At 38.6% G+C, this 17,829-nt stretch overlaps 1 protein-coding gene across 3 annotated transcripts in view; it reads left to right on the top strand.

Moving 5' to 3' along the window:
- The window catches only part of IQCM (IQ motif containing M), a 509,303-nt gene that overhangs the window by 232,297 nt on the left and 259,177 nt on the right, over positions 1-17,829 (top strand). For 2 of the 3 annotated variants that reach the window (XM_059876235.1, XM_059876236.1), the window contains one exon: positions 44-102. The exons of the other annotated variant lie outside the window; for it this stretch is intronic. In XM_059876235.1, coding sequence (XP_059732218.1) covers positions 44-102 — 59 coding nt within the window. The remainder of the gene's footprint in view (positions 1-43; positions 103-17,829) is intronic. 3 annotated transcript variants of the gene reach the window in all.

Below are 17,829 nucleotides of genomic sequence, written 5' to 3' on the forward strand. Positions count from 1 at the left end.
CAGTGAAGTTGTTTTCCTAATTGTGTCAATTCTTTTCTTCTAGAAAAACTTTATTAAAAAAGAACAACAATCTGTAAAGCCAGAGTCAAAGCCACAACCCAGGTACACCTTTTATATGATAGCATGAATGTTTAAATTAATGTGCTTGCTTTGGTTTTATCCTGACTTAAGTATCTGGTTTAAAGAAGTGTAGGCTGTTGAAAGCTCACAGTATGAACATATCTTTTCAAAGTTCCCATTTAATTTGACTGAAGCAATGGAAAACAATTCTTTTTTTTTTTTTTTTTGGAGCATATATTGCTCATTCAGTAGACCAGGCTATGGTTTACAGTGGCTAGTAAAAGCACTCTATAAACACTCCTGTGTGATGTCTCAGTAGTTTGGTTTATTAGAAGCTATGTACAACAATCCTCTATGGTACAGCATGCTTTTCAGTCACTCTGAGAGAGTCTTAAGATTGCTCTGCTTCTCTGTGTAGCAAATTTGTTGACAGACTTTTGTGAAAAACTAACTGATTTTGTGAGATAGATTGGAGGGTGACATGGAAAGCTAATGGTGAAGTTTCTGAAAAGGAGAGGTTTCAAACTTGTGCTTTCTTTTGCTTTGGGAATACGTTCATGTATTAATGCACCCGGTACTGTTTTTGTACCACCCTGCTGCAAAGCTCTGTGTCAGCCATACAGATGCAGCTAGTGGAGGGGTAGACCCAGGGGACGAAAGTTTGCCAGAAGCAACCAGTTTGGAAATCTAACCCCCTAGTAGATACAGGTTTATTCAAATATATTTTTCAGGCTACTTTCTCTTACCAGACATCCTGCTTAATTCCTTCTCTCAATTACTCTTAAGGTGTGGCTATACAATGTCCATAATCCCTCATTCATAATTCCAAATCTGGAAAGCTCCAGAAACTGACAGCTGATGTCACCTAAGATGGTGCCAAAACTTTAGTGTCAAAACCTGACCGAAATAACATGTGATTATGACTACTCATAGTCTACACTTTGCCCACTTCATGTGAATATTCCAGTGTTGCACACATATGAACATTAATTGTACTAAATAATAATATATTTAATGATAGGCATGCCACAGACTGTACTTCAGTGTTATATAATATATGGCATACATGCTATATTAATTTCCTAGACTTTGAAACAAAATCTGATTTTCAAAATACATCTGACTCTAAAGTTCAAGCACTATAGAATGGCACTATATGGTGAATCTAGGCCAAATATGACTGTGAAATAATTCAGTGCAATTATTTAAATATCCAATAAATAAATATCGAATTTAAGATTAGACATTTTCTGAGAGCTAGTCTCATAATGAATTTAGTAATAGCAATCATTCTGTGTTTATCTTGTACAAGGTACTTGCATATAACTCCCATAACAACACGTGATGTATTTTTATTTTCACTATGTTACTGATGGATAAACATGTTGAATGTTTCACTTATAGCCATTCAGCTAATCAATGAGGGAACTGGATTCAAATGTTGGTCCTTTAATTGCAGAGTCATGGCTATCTACTATAAGCTAAATTATGTCAGAATGATACCTGGCTAAAATTTCAAGTTCTGCGAGGGCAGGGATGGTTGATTCTATTAATGCTTCAATTTACAGTTCATGGCACAATCTATGGAATATAGTGGATATTTAGAAAATATAATTGAATTAATGAACAATTTCCAGAGGAAAAGGAAAAACAGATTTGTATCTTGTCCTGTTGAGAAAATTTTCTTTCAGTCTTTCATAGTTTATTAGTTTGACAACACACATTAAGAGCCTGCTATTTTAGATGTTAAGGACAGGGTGAATGAGACAAACCCCTCTAACATTTGTGGAATGTAAAGCCTAGGCAGAGTTTTCAGTTGCTCTTCACCATGGAGAGAGGCAGAAATTGGAATTCAAGTCCTGCCAAGTGACAGGGACTTAGTAAACACCTCAGATTTCCATGGAAATTTTAGAACGCCAGTCCCTAAGGAGTGGAGAGGGCTTCTCTTGTGGCTCAGCTGGTAAAGAATCTACCTGCATCTCACATGCTAGCAAAGTGATGCTCAAAATTCTCCAAGCCAGGCTTCAACAGTACGTGAACTGTGGACTTCCAGATGTTCAAGCTGGATTTAGAAAAGGCAGAAGAACCAGAGATCAAATTTTCAACATCCATTGCATCATCAAAAAAGCAAGAGAGTTCAAGAAAAACATCTACTTCTGCTTTATTGACTATGCCAAAGCTGTTGACTGTGTGGATCCAAACAAACTGTGGAAAATTCTTAGAGATGGGAATACCAGGCCACTGACCTGCCTCCTGAGAAATCTGTATGCAGGTCAGTTAGAACCGGACGTGGAACAACAGACTGGTTCTAGATCGGGAAAGGAGTACATCAAGGCTGTATATTGTCACCGTGCTTATTTAACTTATATGCAGAGTACATCATGAGAAAAACTGAGCTGATGAAGCACAAACTGGAATCAAGATTGCTGGGAGCCAGTAACCTCAGATATGCAGATGACACTTCAGATATGGCAGAAAGTGAAGAAGAACTAAAGAGCCTCTTGATGAAAGTGAAAGAGGAGAGTGAAAAAGCTGGCTTAAAGCTCAACATTCAGAAAACAAAGATCATGGCATTTGGTCACATCACTTCATGGCAAATAGATGGGGAAAGAAAGGAAACAGTGACAGACTATTTTTTGGGTCTCCAAAATCACTGCACATGATGACTGCAGCCATGAAATTAAAAGACACTTGCTCCTTGGAAAAAAAAAAAATTATGAACAACCTAGATAGCATATTCAAAAACAGAGACATTACTTTGCCAACAAAGGTCCATCTGGTCAAAGCTATGGTTTTTCCAGTGGTCATGTATGGATGTGAGAGTTGGACTATAAAGAAAGCTGAGTGCCAAAGAACTGTTGCTTTCAAACGGTGGTGTTGGAGAAGACTCTTGAGAGTTCCTTGGACAGCAAGGAGATCCATCAAGTCCATCCTAAAGTAAATCCTGAATATTCTGAATGTCCCTGAATATTCATTGGAAGGACTGATTGCTGAAGCTGAGACTCTAATACTTTGGCCACCTGCTGCAAAGAGCCGACTCATAGGAAAAGACCCTGATGCTGGGAAAGATTGAAGGCAGGAGGAGAAGGGGACGACAGAGGATGCGATGGTTGGATGGTATCACCGACTCAATGGACGTGAGTTTGAGCAAACTCCAGGAGATGGTGATGGATAGGAAGGTCTGGCGTGCTGCAGTCCATGGGGTTACAAAGAGTCAGAGATGGATTAGTGACAGAACAACATAAATAGATAAAGTAGAAACTGACAGGATTAAAGAATAAAATGGACAACTCCATAATTATGACTGGAAATTTTTTTACATTCCTCTTTTAGTAATCAATAGGAAAATTAGTAAAATAAAAAAAAAATAAATAACAATATAGCATGTTTTAACAAACCTTCAACTTATTTGACATAATTGACACCTATAGATGACTATAGCCAACCACTGTAGAATATACATTTTTTTAGATGCATGTGTAACATTCATTATAGAGATAAAAACAGAAAGCAATGAAATAGACATCAGAAACAATAAACCAAATTAACAAAGCCAAAAATTTGTTCCTTGAAAATACTAAATTTTAAGAATATAGAATTTGTAAACTCCTAACAAAACTGAGAGAAAAGACAAATTACCAATATTAAAAATGAAAAAAGTGGAATCACTATATATTCTGTAGACAGTGAAAAGATAAAAGATTATATGAGTAACTTCTTGCCTATCACATTCAAAGACAAGGATGAAATGGAAAAATTCTTGAAAAAATACAACATACAGAAATTTACATAGAGCAAATCGAAAATCTGAATAATTCATGTCTATTAAATTGAATTTGTCATCAAAAGCCTTTTCACAAAAAGATTAGCTTAAAAAAATACTATATGTACATTTTTAAACTAGTTGATAGTGTTACCTTATTTTTTTGTGTAAGTCTTTTTCCTATAAATATCCTTTACCTGGTTAGTTTGGGAAATCTTTTTCTTTTCTTCATAGGTATTGCTAAATTAAAATTTAGTCCCGTTTTCCAGTGATAAAAATTGTACAGTCTGAAAGGTGAGTGCTTGTTTTTATTTTCCTGAAGCCAAGCAGCCACTCTGAATGTGAAACATTTTCCTGTTTCATCTGCCATCTGTTGCCGCATAAAGAGCTGTGGCAAAGTTTTGAAGGGACATCTAGCTAATTTTTGCAGGGATATTATGAATGTTTTAGAGGATGATGGCTGAAGGGAAGTTTACGGAGCACTTGATCCAATCCTTTAATTTTCAGTTGAGAAATGAAGATTTAAAAAGATTAAAGTGACTTCTTTAAGGTCACAAAAGGTCACACAGAAAAAGAAAGAAACAAACAAAAACTGTTACTAGAATCCAACCCTCATTTTATAGTGCTCTTACTCAGTCATGCTGCTTTTATGTTGTTTGTATCTTAAATTTTAACAGCCTTTCTGATGATTACTTAAGAGAAGTAGACTGAAACTAATGAATTAGCATGTATAAAGGTGCTTCTGCAGAAAAAGAGAGAGATAAAAGTGAAGAAACGTGAAAATAAAGTGAAGTAGTGAACAACATGGGCTCCCCTGGTGACTCAGTGGTATAGAATCCACCTGCCAGTGTAGGAGACACATATTCGATCCCCGGATCAGGAAGATCCCCTGGAGAAGGAAATGGCAACCCACTCCAGTATTCTTGTCTGGGAAATCCCATGGACAGAGGAGCCTGGCAGGCTATAGTCCAAGGGGTGGCAAAGAGTCGGACATGGCTTAGTGACTGAGCAACAAACACAAGTGAATGATATAAAACTGTAAATATTTCATTTGCTTACATATTTCATTGAAAATATTTAAGTGAAACACTATTAAGATTTTCTTGTTTATTTGAAATCATATACCATTTCTATCAGAAATTCCATAGTTCCTCTGTCCATGGGGATTCTCCAGGCAAGAATACTGGAGTGGGTTGCCATGCCCTCTTCCAGGGGAATCTTCCCAACCCAGGGATCAAACCCAAGTGTTTCCTGCATTGCAGACAGATTCTTTACCATCTGAGCCACCAGGGAGCCCCAAGAATACTGGAATGGGTAACCTATCCTTTTCCAGGGCAACCTCCTGACCCAGGAATTAAACTGGGGTCTCCTGCATTGCGGGTGGATTCTTTATCAGCTGAGCTATCCAGGAAGCCCTTAGAATCCAAATGTTGAAACCCTTTAAGTTTATATTTAAATTTTTTTCTTGTTAGAAATTTCTCATATATTTTCAGCTAGAGTTTTCCTTAGAGTCTACATAAGACACAGTATGTTATGACCTTTCATCAGTTATCAATCAATTTCAGAAGGGTACTGTCCAATTTCTAAAGTACTTTTAGATTTAAAGGGTGAAAATACATCATACACATATTATCATTGCCAGGCTACAATAAATATGAATTGGTTTTTCCCCCTCTTCTTAGTTATAGGAAAGAAAAACATGATGGAATTCTTCTACCCATAGCCGCAAGCTTTGGGGGAACCCTCTACAGTTGGCAAATAGAACTGGTTTCAATATCTAAGCAAAAATTGTGAACCAGGATTGTAATCTATTATAGTATTACACTGACATTGTACTTTTATTTTCTGTAAGAAAGGTGTTCTTCATATATCTTTCTTGAGGTTCACTTGAATTTCCTTGGCTACTCTGGCTGTATTGCAAGTAATATCACCTTCATTTAGATATACTATTGTATTCCATAAACAAAACATTTATTCTCTTTTGATGTCTTTCTGCAGTGAGCTGTTCATCTGACTTTAGTGATGAATTTTCCTTTTGGTGAATTTCTAAAGTACATAACTGCTTTTGAAAATGACTGATTTCTAAGCATCAAATAGAACAGTTAATGAGTTTTTATTTCATAGAGGAAAAACATTCTGTTGTTGACTCATAATGTTCAAGTTGTAAGAAGTTCAAAAGGTGGTAATCAGCCTTCCACCTTTTTACTATTAATTCTGGATAATGTAAACATTGTTTTTCATATATGTCATCAATGAAGTGTACCATTTTATAAATCTTAAGTTTCTCTCTTTCTTTTTTCATTCTTTAGGATCCCAACTATCCCAGATAGTTCATGTAAATATGTAGATGAGGAATAATTGTATACTTTCCCTTTCTATTTTGTAGCATGCTCGAACTAAAAGGGTAGAAGTTGCTGGATATGACTCACCAATGTGTTACTAAAAGGCAAAATTGTGCTAAGAATTCTGAATTTCCTCTTTTTTGATATTATAGAATACTGTACATTTTCTGGCATATCTAAGTATGAAATTCACATTTCAAAGTCTGGAAATTTAGCCATTAAAATTTTTCCTTTGTGTCTCTAAAATTACTACACTTGTCCATCATCATTTTTCCTGAAATATTTCAAGTCCACCTATTTTATCTCAAAACACTTTTACAGTTTACTACCTAATGACTTTCCTGTGATCTCTTCTGAAATTTGTTATCTACTAATAGTGGCCCTGGTGGTAAAGAACCTACCTTCTAATGCAGGAGACTTAAGAGACATAGGTTTGATCCCTGGGTCAGAAAGATCCCCTGGAGGAGGGCATGGCAACCCACTCCAGTATTCTTGCCTGGAGAATCCCATGGACAGAGGGGCCTGGAGGGCAACAGTCCATAGGGTTTCAAAGAGTCGGACACGACTGATGCGACTTAGCACACATGCACGCGATGTATTATTAGCTTGTTCATAGTATCTTCTGTGAACAATTTTTTTCTGGGTCAGTAGAGGCTAAGCATTTTTTGAAAATAAATTTATAGTGGATGGTATTTCTCCAGTGATGGTTCCTTTCGTGTGTTTTGTCTCTGGGAAATTGTAGAATATCAGAGTTTAAGAAACCTTAGAGATTTCTTACAGAAACTATCCAAAGGGTGAGTCTTATACATAGCCTCTTGCTGAAGACTCCAGGGACTAGTAATGAGTCTGTTCAAGTGGAATCCAATTTCATTCCAAGTAGTGCTCTGATCTTGACACCTATCTACCTTGAAATGGTAACCACTGCTCCTGAGTCAGTCTTTTTGAAACCACTCTAAGCACCAATTTCATCTTTTTAGATTCTCTCTTTATCTATCTATCTATATTGTTATTAGGATACTAATTCAAATTAGCTTAATCAAAATGATATTTAGCTGTTTGCTCATGAAAGTGGAAATTCGAAGAGTGTAGAGTATGGTGGGGATCTGTTCAGCATCTTAGACTCAGTGAATTCAATAGACTCAAGTGATGCCTTAGGATGCACTCTCCTTTCATTCATTTTACATCTCTGCTTGTCCCTGTTTGGAACAATTAAAGCCTCTTACTACAGAGCTGTTCTCCATGTGGTAAGGAAAATGACTGACTTCCAGCTGTTTGTAATTGTACTTCCTGGTCTTACCAAAAAAGAAAAGTCTCTTAATACACATCACACACACACAGACACATTCACACTTCATGTAGAAATATTCTGGCTGACCTTCCAGCTTGGATGACATGACCAGGCAAATCATAGAGGAGTCACATGATTGGAGAAGAAGAAGTGCAATTCCGTAAGGGGAAATGAGATAAAAACGGAGGAAAGGAATGGGTGCTTACTATACTGAAAAGTATCCCTCTTGAAATGTGATGCTTGGGGAAGAATACAGCATTTCAAATGTAATTTTATGAATACAGTGTTCAGTGGAACCAAACTGTAATAGCCTAGATCAATTTATGAAGCCTATCATTTGTCAACTTGGTCATTCAGTTTCTTAAGGAAAAATAGTCACACTGACTTCAATTCTGAAAAATAACAACCCAAACAAGCAAACCCTCAAACTTTCTTAGATTCTTATATGTCCCCATTCTGTTCCTTTGCCATCCCTCCTTTCTTTTCCTTCCCTTCGTCTATTATATATTGCCAGGCACACAAGCAAAAGTAATCTCTCTCAAGGAATTCAGAGTATAGAGGTGCGATGACCCAGAGAATTGTTATGTGGTAACTACAGTGCTGCAGGAAATATACCTAAGCATCCTCATGAGTCTGAGGAACTATTTGTACAGTCATATACATGAACCAACTAGAGAGCTTTACAAGTACAGCGACCACATCTCATCACTGGCTTTAGCTCCGTGCCACCTGTGCCTGAGATGGTTCGTGCACGCTTTACAGTGTCGTGATAGCTTCTGTTGGAGCAGAGTGATCAGCCACACATACGTGTATACGTATATCCCCTCACTTTTGGATTTCTTTCTCATTTGGGTCACCTCAGAGCACTGAGTAGGATTCCCTGAGATATATAGTAGGTTCTCTGCAGTTGTTTTTATACATAGTATCAATAGTATATACATGTCAACCCCAGTCTCCCAACTCACCTACCCACTTTTTACCCACTTGGTGTCCACACATTTATAGATGATCTTATTTGCAAAACATACACTAACATTGCAATCTGTACCCCTGCTAGCACTCCCCAGTCACCTTACCCTGCCTTATTTTTTATGATAGCATACACTGCTTTCTAACAGACTCTATTATTAACTTGTTTCCTGTGATTACTATCTGTCTCTCCTACTAAAACATAAACTTAAGGAGGAAAGGGAATGTTCTTTTATTTATTAGTGTATCCCCAGTGTTAAAAGAGCAACTTACACTGAATGAGTGAGTAAATGATATATATATATATATATATATATATATGTTCAGTGCATGGATTAAAATTTTGGATTTTTTCTCTGCCTTTTAATGATTTTTTTTCCCTTTTCAGGCATTTATAATTCCTATCTCAGACTTTCTACTCCTCCCTGAATATCTTCACTGGATTATCCCATAATAACCGTCTCTCAAAACTGAAATTATCGTGTATTCCCTTTCCCGTGTCTTTGTCGTAAATTCACCATCTCAGCTAGTAATGACACTATTCACTGGACCCCCCAAGATCAGCCAGTCAACCTGAATTTCTCTACCTTGTTTGCAAAGATTTTATGAAAAGCATGAAATTTAGCCTCCTGAAATTCAGAAACATTATAAATCATTCCATGGTATAGCAATCTAGTGAAAACAAAAATAATCATAAAATTAAAATAAAGGAAGTGAATTCAGAATGGCATGACATCATTTTGTACACATTCTGGCTCTTGGCCTCACTACTGCTTTCTTTAGTTCTGCACATACTATCCCATTGATAACTGATACAGTCTGATAGTAAATAACATAAGAACACCTGCTTTCATCAAGGAAGCGAGAAAACAGCCACCCCCCAACTCATTTCTAAGAAAACTTGCAGAAAACCGAGCTGACTGTATTTTCTAGCTGTGTTTACATGACATGAACAAGAAGTTTAGCCACAAGAAAGTGGTATAAGCTGTCTGAACTTCAAAACTGGGATGAAGATCTTGCTATAACAGGAGTCTCCTACCCCTGAGCCACGGACCGCTAGCAGTCCATGGCCTGCTAAGGACCGTGCTAGGCAGCAGGAGATGAGCAGGGGGCGGAGCGTCATCTGTATTTACAGCTGCTCCCCATTGCTTGCATTGCTGCCTTCCTGTCCGATCAGTGGCAGCATTAGATTCTCAGGAGTAAAATGGCACTTGGAACTGTGCTTGTGAGACATCTAGGTTGCACGCTCCTTATGAGAATCATCCCCAAACCACCACTACACTCCCGCACACCCCTGGTCCATGGAAAATTGTCTTCCATGAGATCGGTCCCTGGTGCCAAAACAGCTGAGTACTGCTGCTCTGAAACTCTTTATCATCTCCTTTTAATGCTATAGGGCTTCCCTTGTGGCTCAGAGGGTAAAGCATCTGCCTGCAATGCAGGAGACCTGGGTTTGATCCCTGGGTCAGGACGATCCCCTGGAGAAGGAAATGGCAACCCACTCCAGTACTCTTGCCTGGAAAATCCCATGGACAGAGAAGCCTGGTAGACTACAGTCCATGGGATCGCAAAGAGTCGGACACGACTGAACGACTTCACTTTCACTGTCACTTTAATGCTGTAATCCTTGCCCAAGGTCACCATGTTGGTTCCATCTGCTTCTGACTCAAACTCTAAAGGAGAAGAAAAGAGGCACTGACGCTGATCCAGGAAATCACCACCCATTGCCATGAATCTAAGTGACCATGACATCTGCCCCATTCAGTCTCTTTAGCCCCTTTTCCTATGAAAAGCTTGTCCTTGTCTATGGGAGAAGGTGCTTTTAGAGCAAGACCTCCTGCTTCTCCATTCCTTGGTCAATGAATACTTTTTCCATCTCCTGCTATAAATAGTAATTTCTGGCAGGGAAAGAAGCGGACTTTATTGTAACAGTTCCTGTGTGGAGCCAGAAAGAAAACAGCTGAGAAACAGCAAGAAGAACAATGAGAGAGGGATCACAGAAGTTCTCATCTCTAAATCACAGTGATCTTACCCACAAAAGTGAAATGAAGACGAATGGATGTCTCATTTCATAGGGAAATTCAGAGTTTCAATTACTTTTTTCATGGAAGAACTCATCCAGAGGGAAAATAGGGAAGCAGAAGCCTGGGGAGAGGGATTACAAGTCCCATCCCTCTCCAGGTTGCTCTGAAGACTGTCCACATTTCCTGCTTTTCTAGGAAAATCTGACCTGCTTTCTGATCCTCACACTGGGTGTGCTTGCTCGAGGGTCTCCCCAATTCCTGGAAATGACAGTCTCTAAAAGACATAGGTGTTTGGGAATAACAGGTTGAGTATAATATCGTAAATTGTTTTTAAAAATCACCTGAATTGTTGTGAGGATATATTTCATTATCTAAAACTGGATTCTAGGGACAAATAATCTGTGGACAGGCACTGATCGTCATTGTTCTTTCTGATCAGAGATGAGAGAGACAGATGGCAGTGGGTAGATTCAGCTCTCCTCCATAACTGACTAAAGTTTGGATTGAGAGCAAAGGGCTACCCCAAGAGGAGTAAATGAATATTTGGGGAGAAGGACTAGACAACTCATTATGTTCCCTATCACATAGATAAGCTCATGATAAATGGACAACTCTGGTCACTCTGTCACAGAAAAATAAGCTCCTATTACACCTTTGGCATAAACACCCTAGTCATTATGACATCTTCCAGGGTAATTTTTTTTAAAGTGCCCTACAGATAAAAACCTGTATGTACATTAAAATGGTGTTTTAAATGCTTGTATTAGAATTCCCTGGGAGTGTGTCATGATTATCTTGTCCATATAGGCAGAATCAATTAAATTTGAACAAATCCAGTTTAACCTTTTGGCTGGCTGTGATGTGAAATGATAATTTTGGTTTAATTCATAATAAATAGTGCTCCTCCAAAAAGTTAATACATGCAGGAAAGAATAATTTCATTTTTTGAACTGAATTTGGGATTTAAAATTTTCTTTTTTTGAGGAAGAGCTGTTGGAAAATTGAAACTAAGCAGCAATAGCAAAAATAAAACTCATCTTTCCAGAGATATGGCCTGATGGACTGGGAGAATGTCTTCCTAATAAAATCAGGTGTGGGGTAGGGAGAAGAAACCCTCCCAGGTCACTGTGTCATTTGCATTTCTGGATAGGTGCTGGTTAGAACACTTTAGATAATAAACTGGTGAAGACAAGTATCCTCAGAGGCTCTAAATAGACTATCAGCCTCCACCTTTTAATGTGATCTAGTTAGAGGTTGCTGTGGCTTAAAACTCAACATTTAAAGAACTAAGATCATGGCATCTGGTCCCATAAACTTCATGGCAAATAGATGGGGAAACAATGGAAACAGTGACTATTTGGCTCCAAAATCACTGCAGATGATGACTGCTGCCATGAAATTAAAAGATGCTTGCTCCTTGGAAGAAAAGCTATGACCAACCTAGACAGCATATTAAAAAGCAGAGGCATCACTTTGCTGACAAATGCCTTATCTAGTCAAAGGGACTAGTATGGATGTGAGAGTTGGACCATAAAGAAGGCTGAGCGCCGAAAAAGTGATTCTTTCGAACTGTGGTGCTGGAGTAGACTCTCGAGAGTCCCTTGGACTGCAAGGAGATCAAACCAGCCAGTCCTAAAGGAAATCAACCCTGAATATTCATTGGAATGACTGATACTGCAGCTGAAGCTCCAGTACTTTGGCCACCTGATGTGAAGAGCTGACTCATTGGAAAAGACCCTGATGCTGGGAAAGATTGAAGGCAGGAGAAGGGGGCAGCAGAGGATGAGATGGCATCACTGACTCAGTGGACATGAGTTTGAGCAAACTCCAGGAAATAGTGAAGAACAGGGAAGCCTGACACGCTGCCGTCCATGGGGTTGTGAAGAGCTGGGCATGACTTAGCGACTGAACAACAACATCCAAAAAGGAGGGCTCTTCATTTTTGTGTGTCAGGGCAGGCTAGCATTGTGAGGAATGATCAGAACACAAGAGTGTGGAGAGCTCAGAAGGAAACACATTTCATTCAGATATTTAAACTATTTAAAAATTTTGCCTCAATTTAAGTGATGTTATCTTCCACTTCAGAAGGATTGCATCTTTTTAAAAAGTGCCAGGAATTCAGTTCTGATGTTTGAATTGAGCAGGTTTTGCTAGCATGAAGTCCTAACCCCTTGGGAAGATTTGCCAGTGGAGTATTAAATAATACTGAGACAATATTATTTGTGGAAATGTATTACCTTCCTGTTCTTAAAAATCTCTATCACCCATGCTGAATATAATGCATTGTTTTTAAACTGAACAGACCTCATACAGGGTATTAAAGTAGGTCACAAACTTGTTTCACTTGTTAGCCAGATTGCTTTCAGATCCAGCATTCAAAGCACGAAAGCATCACATGCTTCTGCTTCAAGGCTGCATGTACAGGAAACGAAAGCCCTCAACACAGCTTGGTAGCAGAGGATCCAAATCAGAGTAAATTGTGTAAATTATAACTAAATTGCAAAGCATTTGGACAAAGCAGGCATGCTAGTCTAATCAGGAAAGCGGTGATATTTACTTTTTGATAATGCAGGTTGGAAGAGGAATTGGGGGCAGGGAGGCATCGCAAATCTCTCTTGATGTATTTCTGAACTTGGCAACCTGAACTGGTTTTGTCACATATTTGCAGCTTAAAAAGTATTTGACTTTTACAGCAGCCAAAGTAAGTATCCTTTAATCACTTTCAACCTATGAACAGATGGGCGAAGAGTGCTTTTATAAATGGAGCGTACAAAATACTTCAATATCAGCCAAAACTAATTAGTAGCAATATCTGAACCAAACTCTAAAACTGATTTAGTGTTTAATATATATTATCGTATAAGCATTAGCAGTTGAAAGGAAATTCCCTGTTCAAATGTTTGCCAAGCTCAATGTCTAATATTCAGACATGATTAACTTACTAATTAACTTATTGTATCTTTTCTCACGTGTAATCTTGCTTAATTTCTTCTCTCACTGAAAACTCTTTGATCTGACACCTTGATCATAGATTTGTCAAACCGCAAGTGAAAGATTTCAGTTCAGCTATTCAGCTCTGGTCTTTCTCAACCTTTATAGGGTGACTTTCCGAAGAGGTGGCTTGGGGACAAAAGTGTAATCTCTTCTATGGTGGGAACTAGTCTCATACCTAGTTTCTAATGACTTATGTTTATGTTTATAAATACTTTCTAACAGAATTTTCAAAATTGAGATATAGTTGACATGTAATGACACATAGTTTAAGGTGTATAACATAATGATTCGATATTTGAATATATAGCAAAATGATCATAGAAAGTCTTGTTAACATCCATCATCTCATACAGTCACAGTTTTTTTTCCTTTGATGAGTACTTTTAAGATCTACTGTCTTAGCAACTTTCAAATATACAGTATGATATTATTAACTCTATTTACTAACTACTGGACATTACTTCTGTAGAACTTACTTATTTTATAACTGGAATAACTATATCTTTTGGCCCAAGAGTTTTACAGATACTCTTTAGTGACTGAGAATCTGTAGAATGATAATTCTTTCTGTATCAGAACTATAAAATCTGTAAAATGATAATTCTCTCCATATCAGAACTGCTTTAAGACCTTATGAAGGATAATAAATTTAAAAATTACATTTGAAGAAGTAAGCAAAGGATAGTTCCTACTGATGCTCTAATTCAGAGGTGGTTACAGAGCCTCCATGTATCTGACAGTCGTAATGCATTTCCCCATCTCATCTACTTACTACTGATGCTTGTACTTTTCATGCAGTTGAACATTTATGTAGTAGAGTCAGTTCATGTGGTATGACTGTCTTTTAGTACCCCTGAAACAAAGAAAGAAAGAAAAAAAACCCTGAAGTCAGTCACCCAAATCATCCAAACCATTGAGGATTGGAGATTGCCAGTGGCAACCTTTCTGAAGTCATAATTTTTGCCAGTGGCAACCTTTCTGAAGTCATAATTTTTGCCACTGGCAACCTTTCTGAAGTCATAATTTTGTCCTCTCTTGGTTTTATACTGGGGTTCCCAACTTCTGGGATCCAATGCCTGATGACCTGAGGTGGAGCTGATGTAGTAATAATGGAACTGAAGTGCACAATAAGTGTAATTTGCTTGAATTATCCTAACCATCCCCTATCCTGGTTTGTGGAAAAGTTGTCTTCCATAAAACCAGTCCCTACCGCCAAAAAAAACGTTGAGGAGCGCTGTAGTATCATACATATGATACATATCATAAGTTGAGAAGCCTGTACTCTAAGTCTTCTCCTTCTACTGTAGATTGTTAAGAAAATATATTCTTTGTAAGGCCATCATTCTTTTGATGTTTCTTTCAGGGGACATAAGTCCCATATAAGTTGTACTAGGGACTTTGGGCAAGTGAAAGGTCGAAGCCACCTGTCGAAGTTATGTCTGAGTGGAATAATACATGTCTAGTGTGTATTTGATATAATAAACAGAAATATCAGAGTGGAGAGAAGTGGAATCCTCTATTGAAGACATACATATTCATTGCATAAGGCTTTAGTCACTGATCACCTTGTAACAGGGCTTCCCAGGCGGCCACTTCATTGATAGCTCAGTTGGTAAAGAATCAGCCTATATTGCAGGAGACCCTGGTTCAATTCCTGGGTCAGGAAGATCCGCTGGAGAAAGGATAAGCTACCCACTCCAATATTCTTGGGCTTCCCTTGTGGCTCAGCTGGTAAAGAATCCGCCTGCAGTGCAGGAGACCTGAGTTCAATCCCTGGGTTGGGAAGAAGGGAAAGGCTACCCACTCTAGTATTCTGGCTTAGAGAATTCCATGGACTGTATAGTTCATGGAGTCACAAAGAGTCGGACACGGCTGAATGACCTTCACTGAAGGTGGCCCTAGTGGTAAAGAACCCACCTACAAATGCAAGAGATGTAAGAGACATGGGTTTGGTCCCTGGGTTGGGAAGATCCCTTGTAGGAGGGCCCAGAAACCCACCCTAGTATACTTGCCTGAAGAATCCCATGGACAGAGGAGCCTGGCTGACTATAGTCCATGGGGTCACAAAGAGTCAGACTGAAGTGACTTAGCATGCGGTTTTGTCGAAAGTTTTCACTTTCTTCTCAGGTTCAAAGGATTTGCTAACAAAATAAGCCACTCATTATATTCAAATAAACAATACAAATATTTATTAGAGAACTATCTAGTCTACTTTCAATATACTAACCTTAAAAGAAAACAAGAAATAGAAACAGCAGAGGAGAGCAGTAGTATATACATCACCATATTGGATTTGCAGACGTCCAGACTTAGCGCTGGGAAATTCTGTGTGACAGCAGTCCGGAGTTCCAGTTGGGAAAAGGTCCCAGGCAGTGTGAACTCTGTGGGTGAGTCTTTGGACTGCTGTTTCTTGGCCCCACTTATAATCTGCAGGCCACAAACCAATTATTAGTTGACGAGCAAAAACAAAAAACCAGCAGCTCTGCTATTATGGCTCAGAGGATAAAGCGTCTGCCTGCAATGCGGGAGACCTGGGTTCGATCCCTGGGTCCGGAAGATCCCCTGGAGAAAGAAATGGCAACCCACTCCAGTATTCTTGCCTGGAGAGTCCCATGGATGGAGGAGCCTTGTGGGCTCCTCCACAGTCCACAAGGTCGCAAAGAATAGGACAGTACTGAGTGACTTCACTTTCTTTCTTTCTTTGCTTTGTTTTGCAGATCTTGGAATGTTGTTAAATCCAGGGAGTGGTTGGCCAGACCTCCTCTAGGGACTTAACAAATTCCAAGGTCTGCTTCCTATCTATCTATTGTGTTTCTCTTCCAACACTCAGGGAAGTTGTGGCTGACACCCACAGCAATAGTCTGGGCAGTGTCTAGGTGGGTCAGAGGCAAGGTAAGCAGCCTGATCTGCTCCTTTGTCTCTGAAGCCTGAACAAGACCACCTCTATTTTATTTCCCTAACACACACACACACACATCTCAAAATAAGAACGTACTATTCACACTGGCAACCCTCAAGTTTTTCTTTTTAAAAGTCATCCCATAAAATCTTGGTCATGAGTGTCACTACTTGGCAGAGATAATTTACCTCTGAAATAAAATATTAAAAAAAAAAACAATCCGAGAGTTACTGTATTACCCTGTGTGTATAAACATGGGTATGTGCATCAGTGATTCATTGCTACAATAACATCGCAGGATGTAGTCATTGAAAACAGCAACTGTTATTTCTCATGAGGCAGTTCCGATGATGTGGTCCATACTCAGCCGATACCATCAGGGATCACTCAATGGGCCGCTCTTGTCTGTTCTCCTGTGGTCTCTCATTCTTTAGAGGCTTGGCTTATTCTCATGTACATGAAGAGTTCCAGGAGAATGGAACTGTGTAAGGCCTCTAGCAGCACATGCTAAGAACTGGCATAGCATCACTTCCATTGAATTCTTTTGGTCAAAGCAGTTCACAGGGCTAACCTAGATTCTTGGGTGGGTAGCTTGATTCCCCACCTGATGGGTGGGGCTGTAAAGTCACATTGCAAAGATAGGGACATAGAGGGGCATTAATTAGCCATCAATGCAATCAGTTTACCACAAAGTGTGCTCCTAATATATTTATATTAATAATATTTTAGTTTTTATGTATTTAACTTAAGGAGATTTTTCTTTGGTATCTTTTCGTGGTGTGGACTTGGATACATTGGACAACTTTCAATATAGTAGTGCTGAGTTAAGTAAAACTGTGGACATTATAATGAGTTCAGGATCATGAGAATAATCAAGGAAAAGATATGGTCATGGGTGACAATGGCACATAACACACTTTATTTGGCTCACATGGACAGCTGTGAGAGAGGAAGTCCCTCACAGCAGAAGACCTACCTGGAGTCACCATTCAGAAAGGGACGAGAGTAAGGGACCTCCTGTGGGAGTGGAGAAGGGGGAGCTTACATGTCACAGCAAGAAGGGGAGTCTCTGCGGCAGTGAACTCTGATGGGCAGCAGTGGCTTGAAGTCTTTCATAGCCTCAAAGTTTGTCTTATCTTTGGCTAGTAAATGTTGGTTATAGTTTTATAGGAAATGCAAAGCAGACAGGCTGTAACTGGCCCAAAATTATGGTTATTCAGGTCATATTTAAAACAGTTGGATCTTTAAGAATTTTGAGTTTTGAACCAGCAGTCTTTTGTTTCTAAATATGGGATTAGAATTTGAATTGCAAAGAATTTTGAGAGGCTGCAAAGTATCAACAAAAGTCATAGGTGCCCTTAGAGTAAAAAAAAAAAAAAAAAAAAGTAACATAGTCACAAATCACATTAAATATTAGGAATACCAGATTTTGTAAGAAGTAGGTCACAAAGAAGAGAAAAAATGTATAAGTATTTATAAGAAATATTTTT

This window comes from Bos taurus, chromosome 17 (genome assembly GCF_002263795.3).
Source record: "Bos taurus isolate L1 Dominette 01449 registration number 42190680 breed Hereford chromosome 17, ARS-UCD2.0, whole genome shotgun sequence".
Classification (NCBI taxonomy): Eukaryota; Metazoa; Chordata; class Mammalia; order Artiodactyla; family Bovidae; genus Bos; species Bos taurus.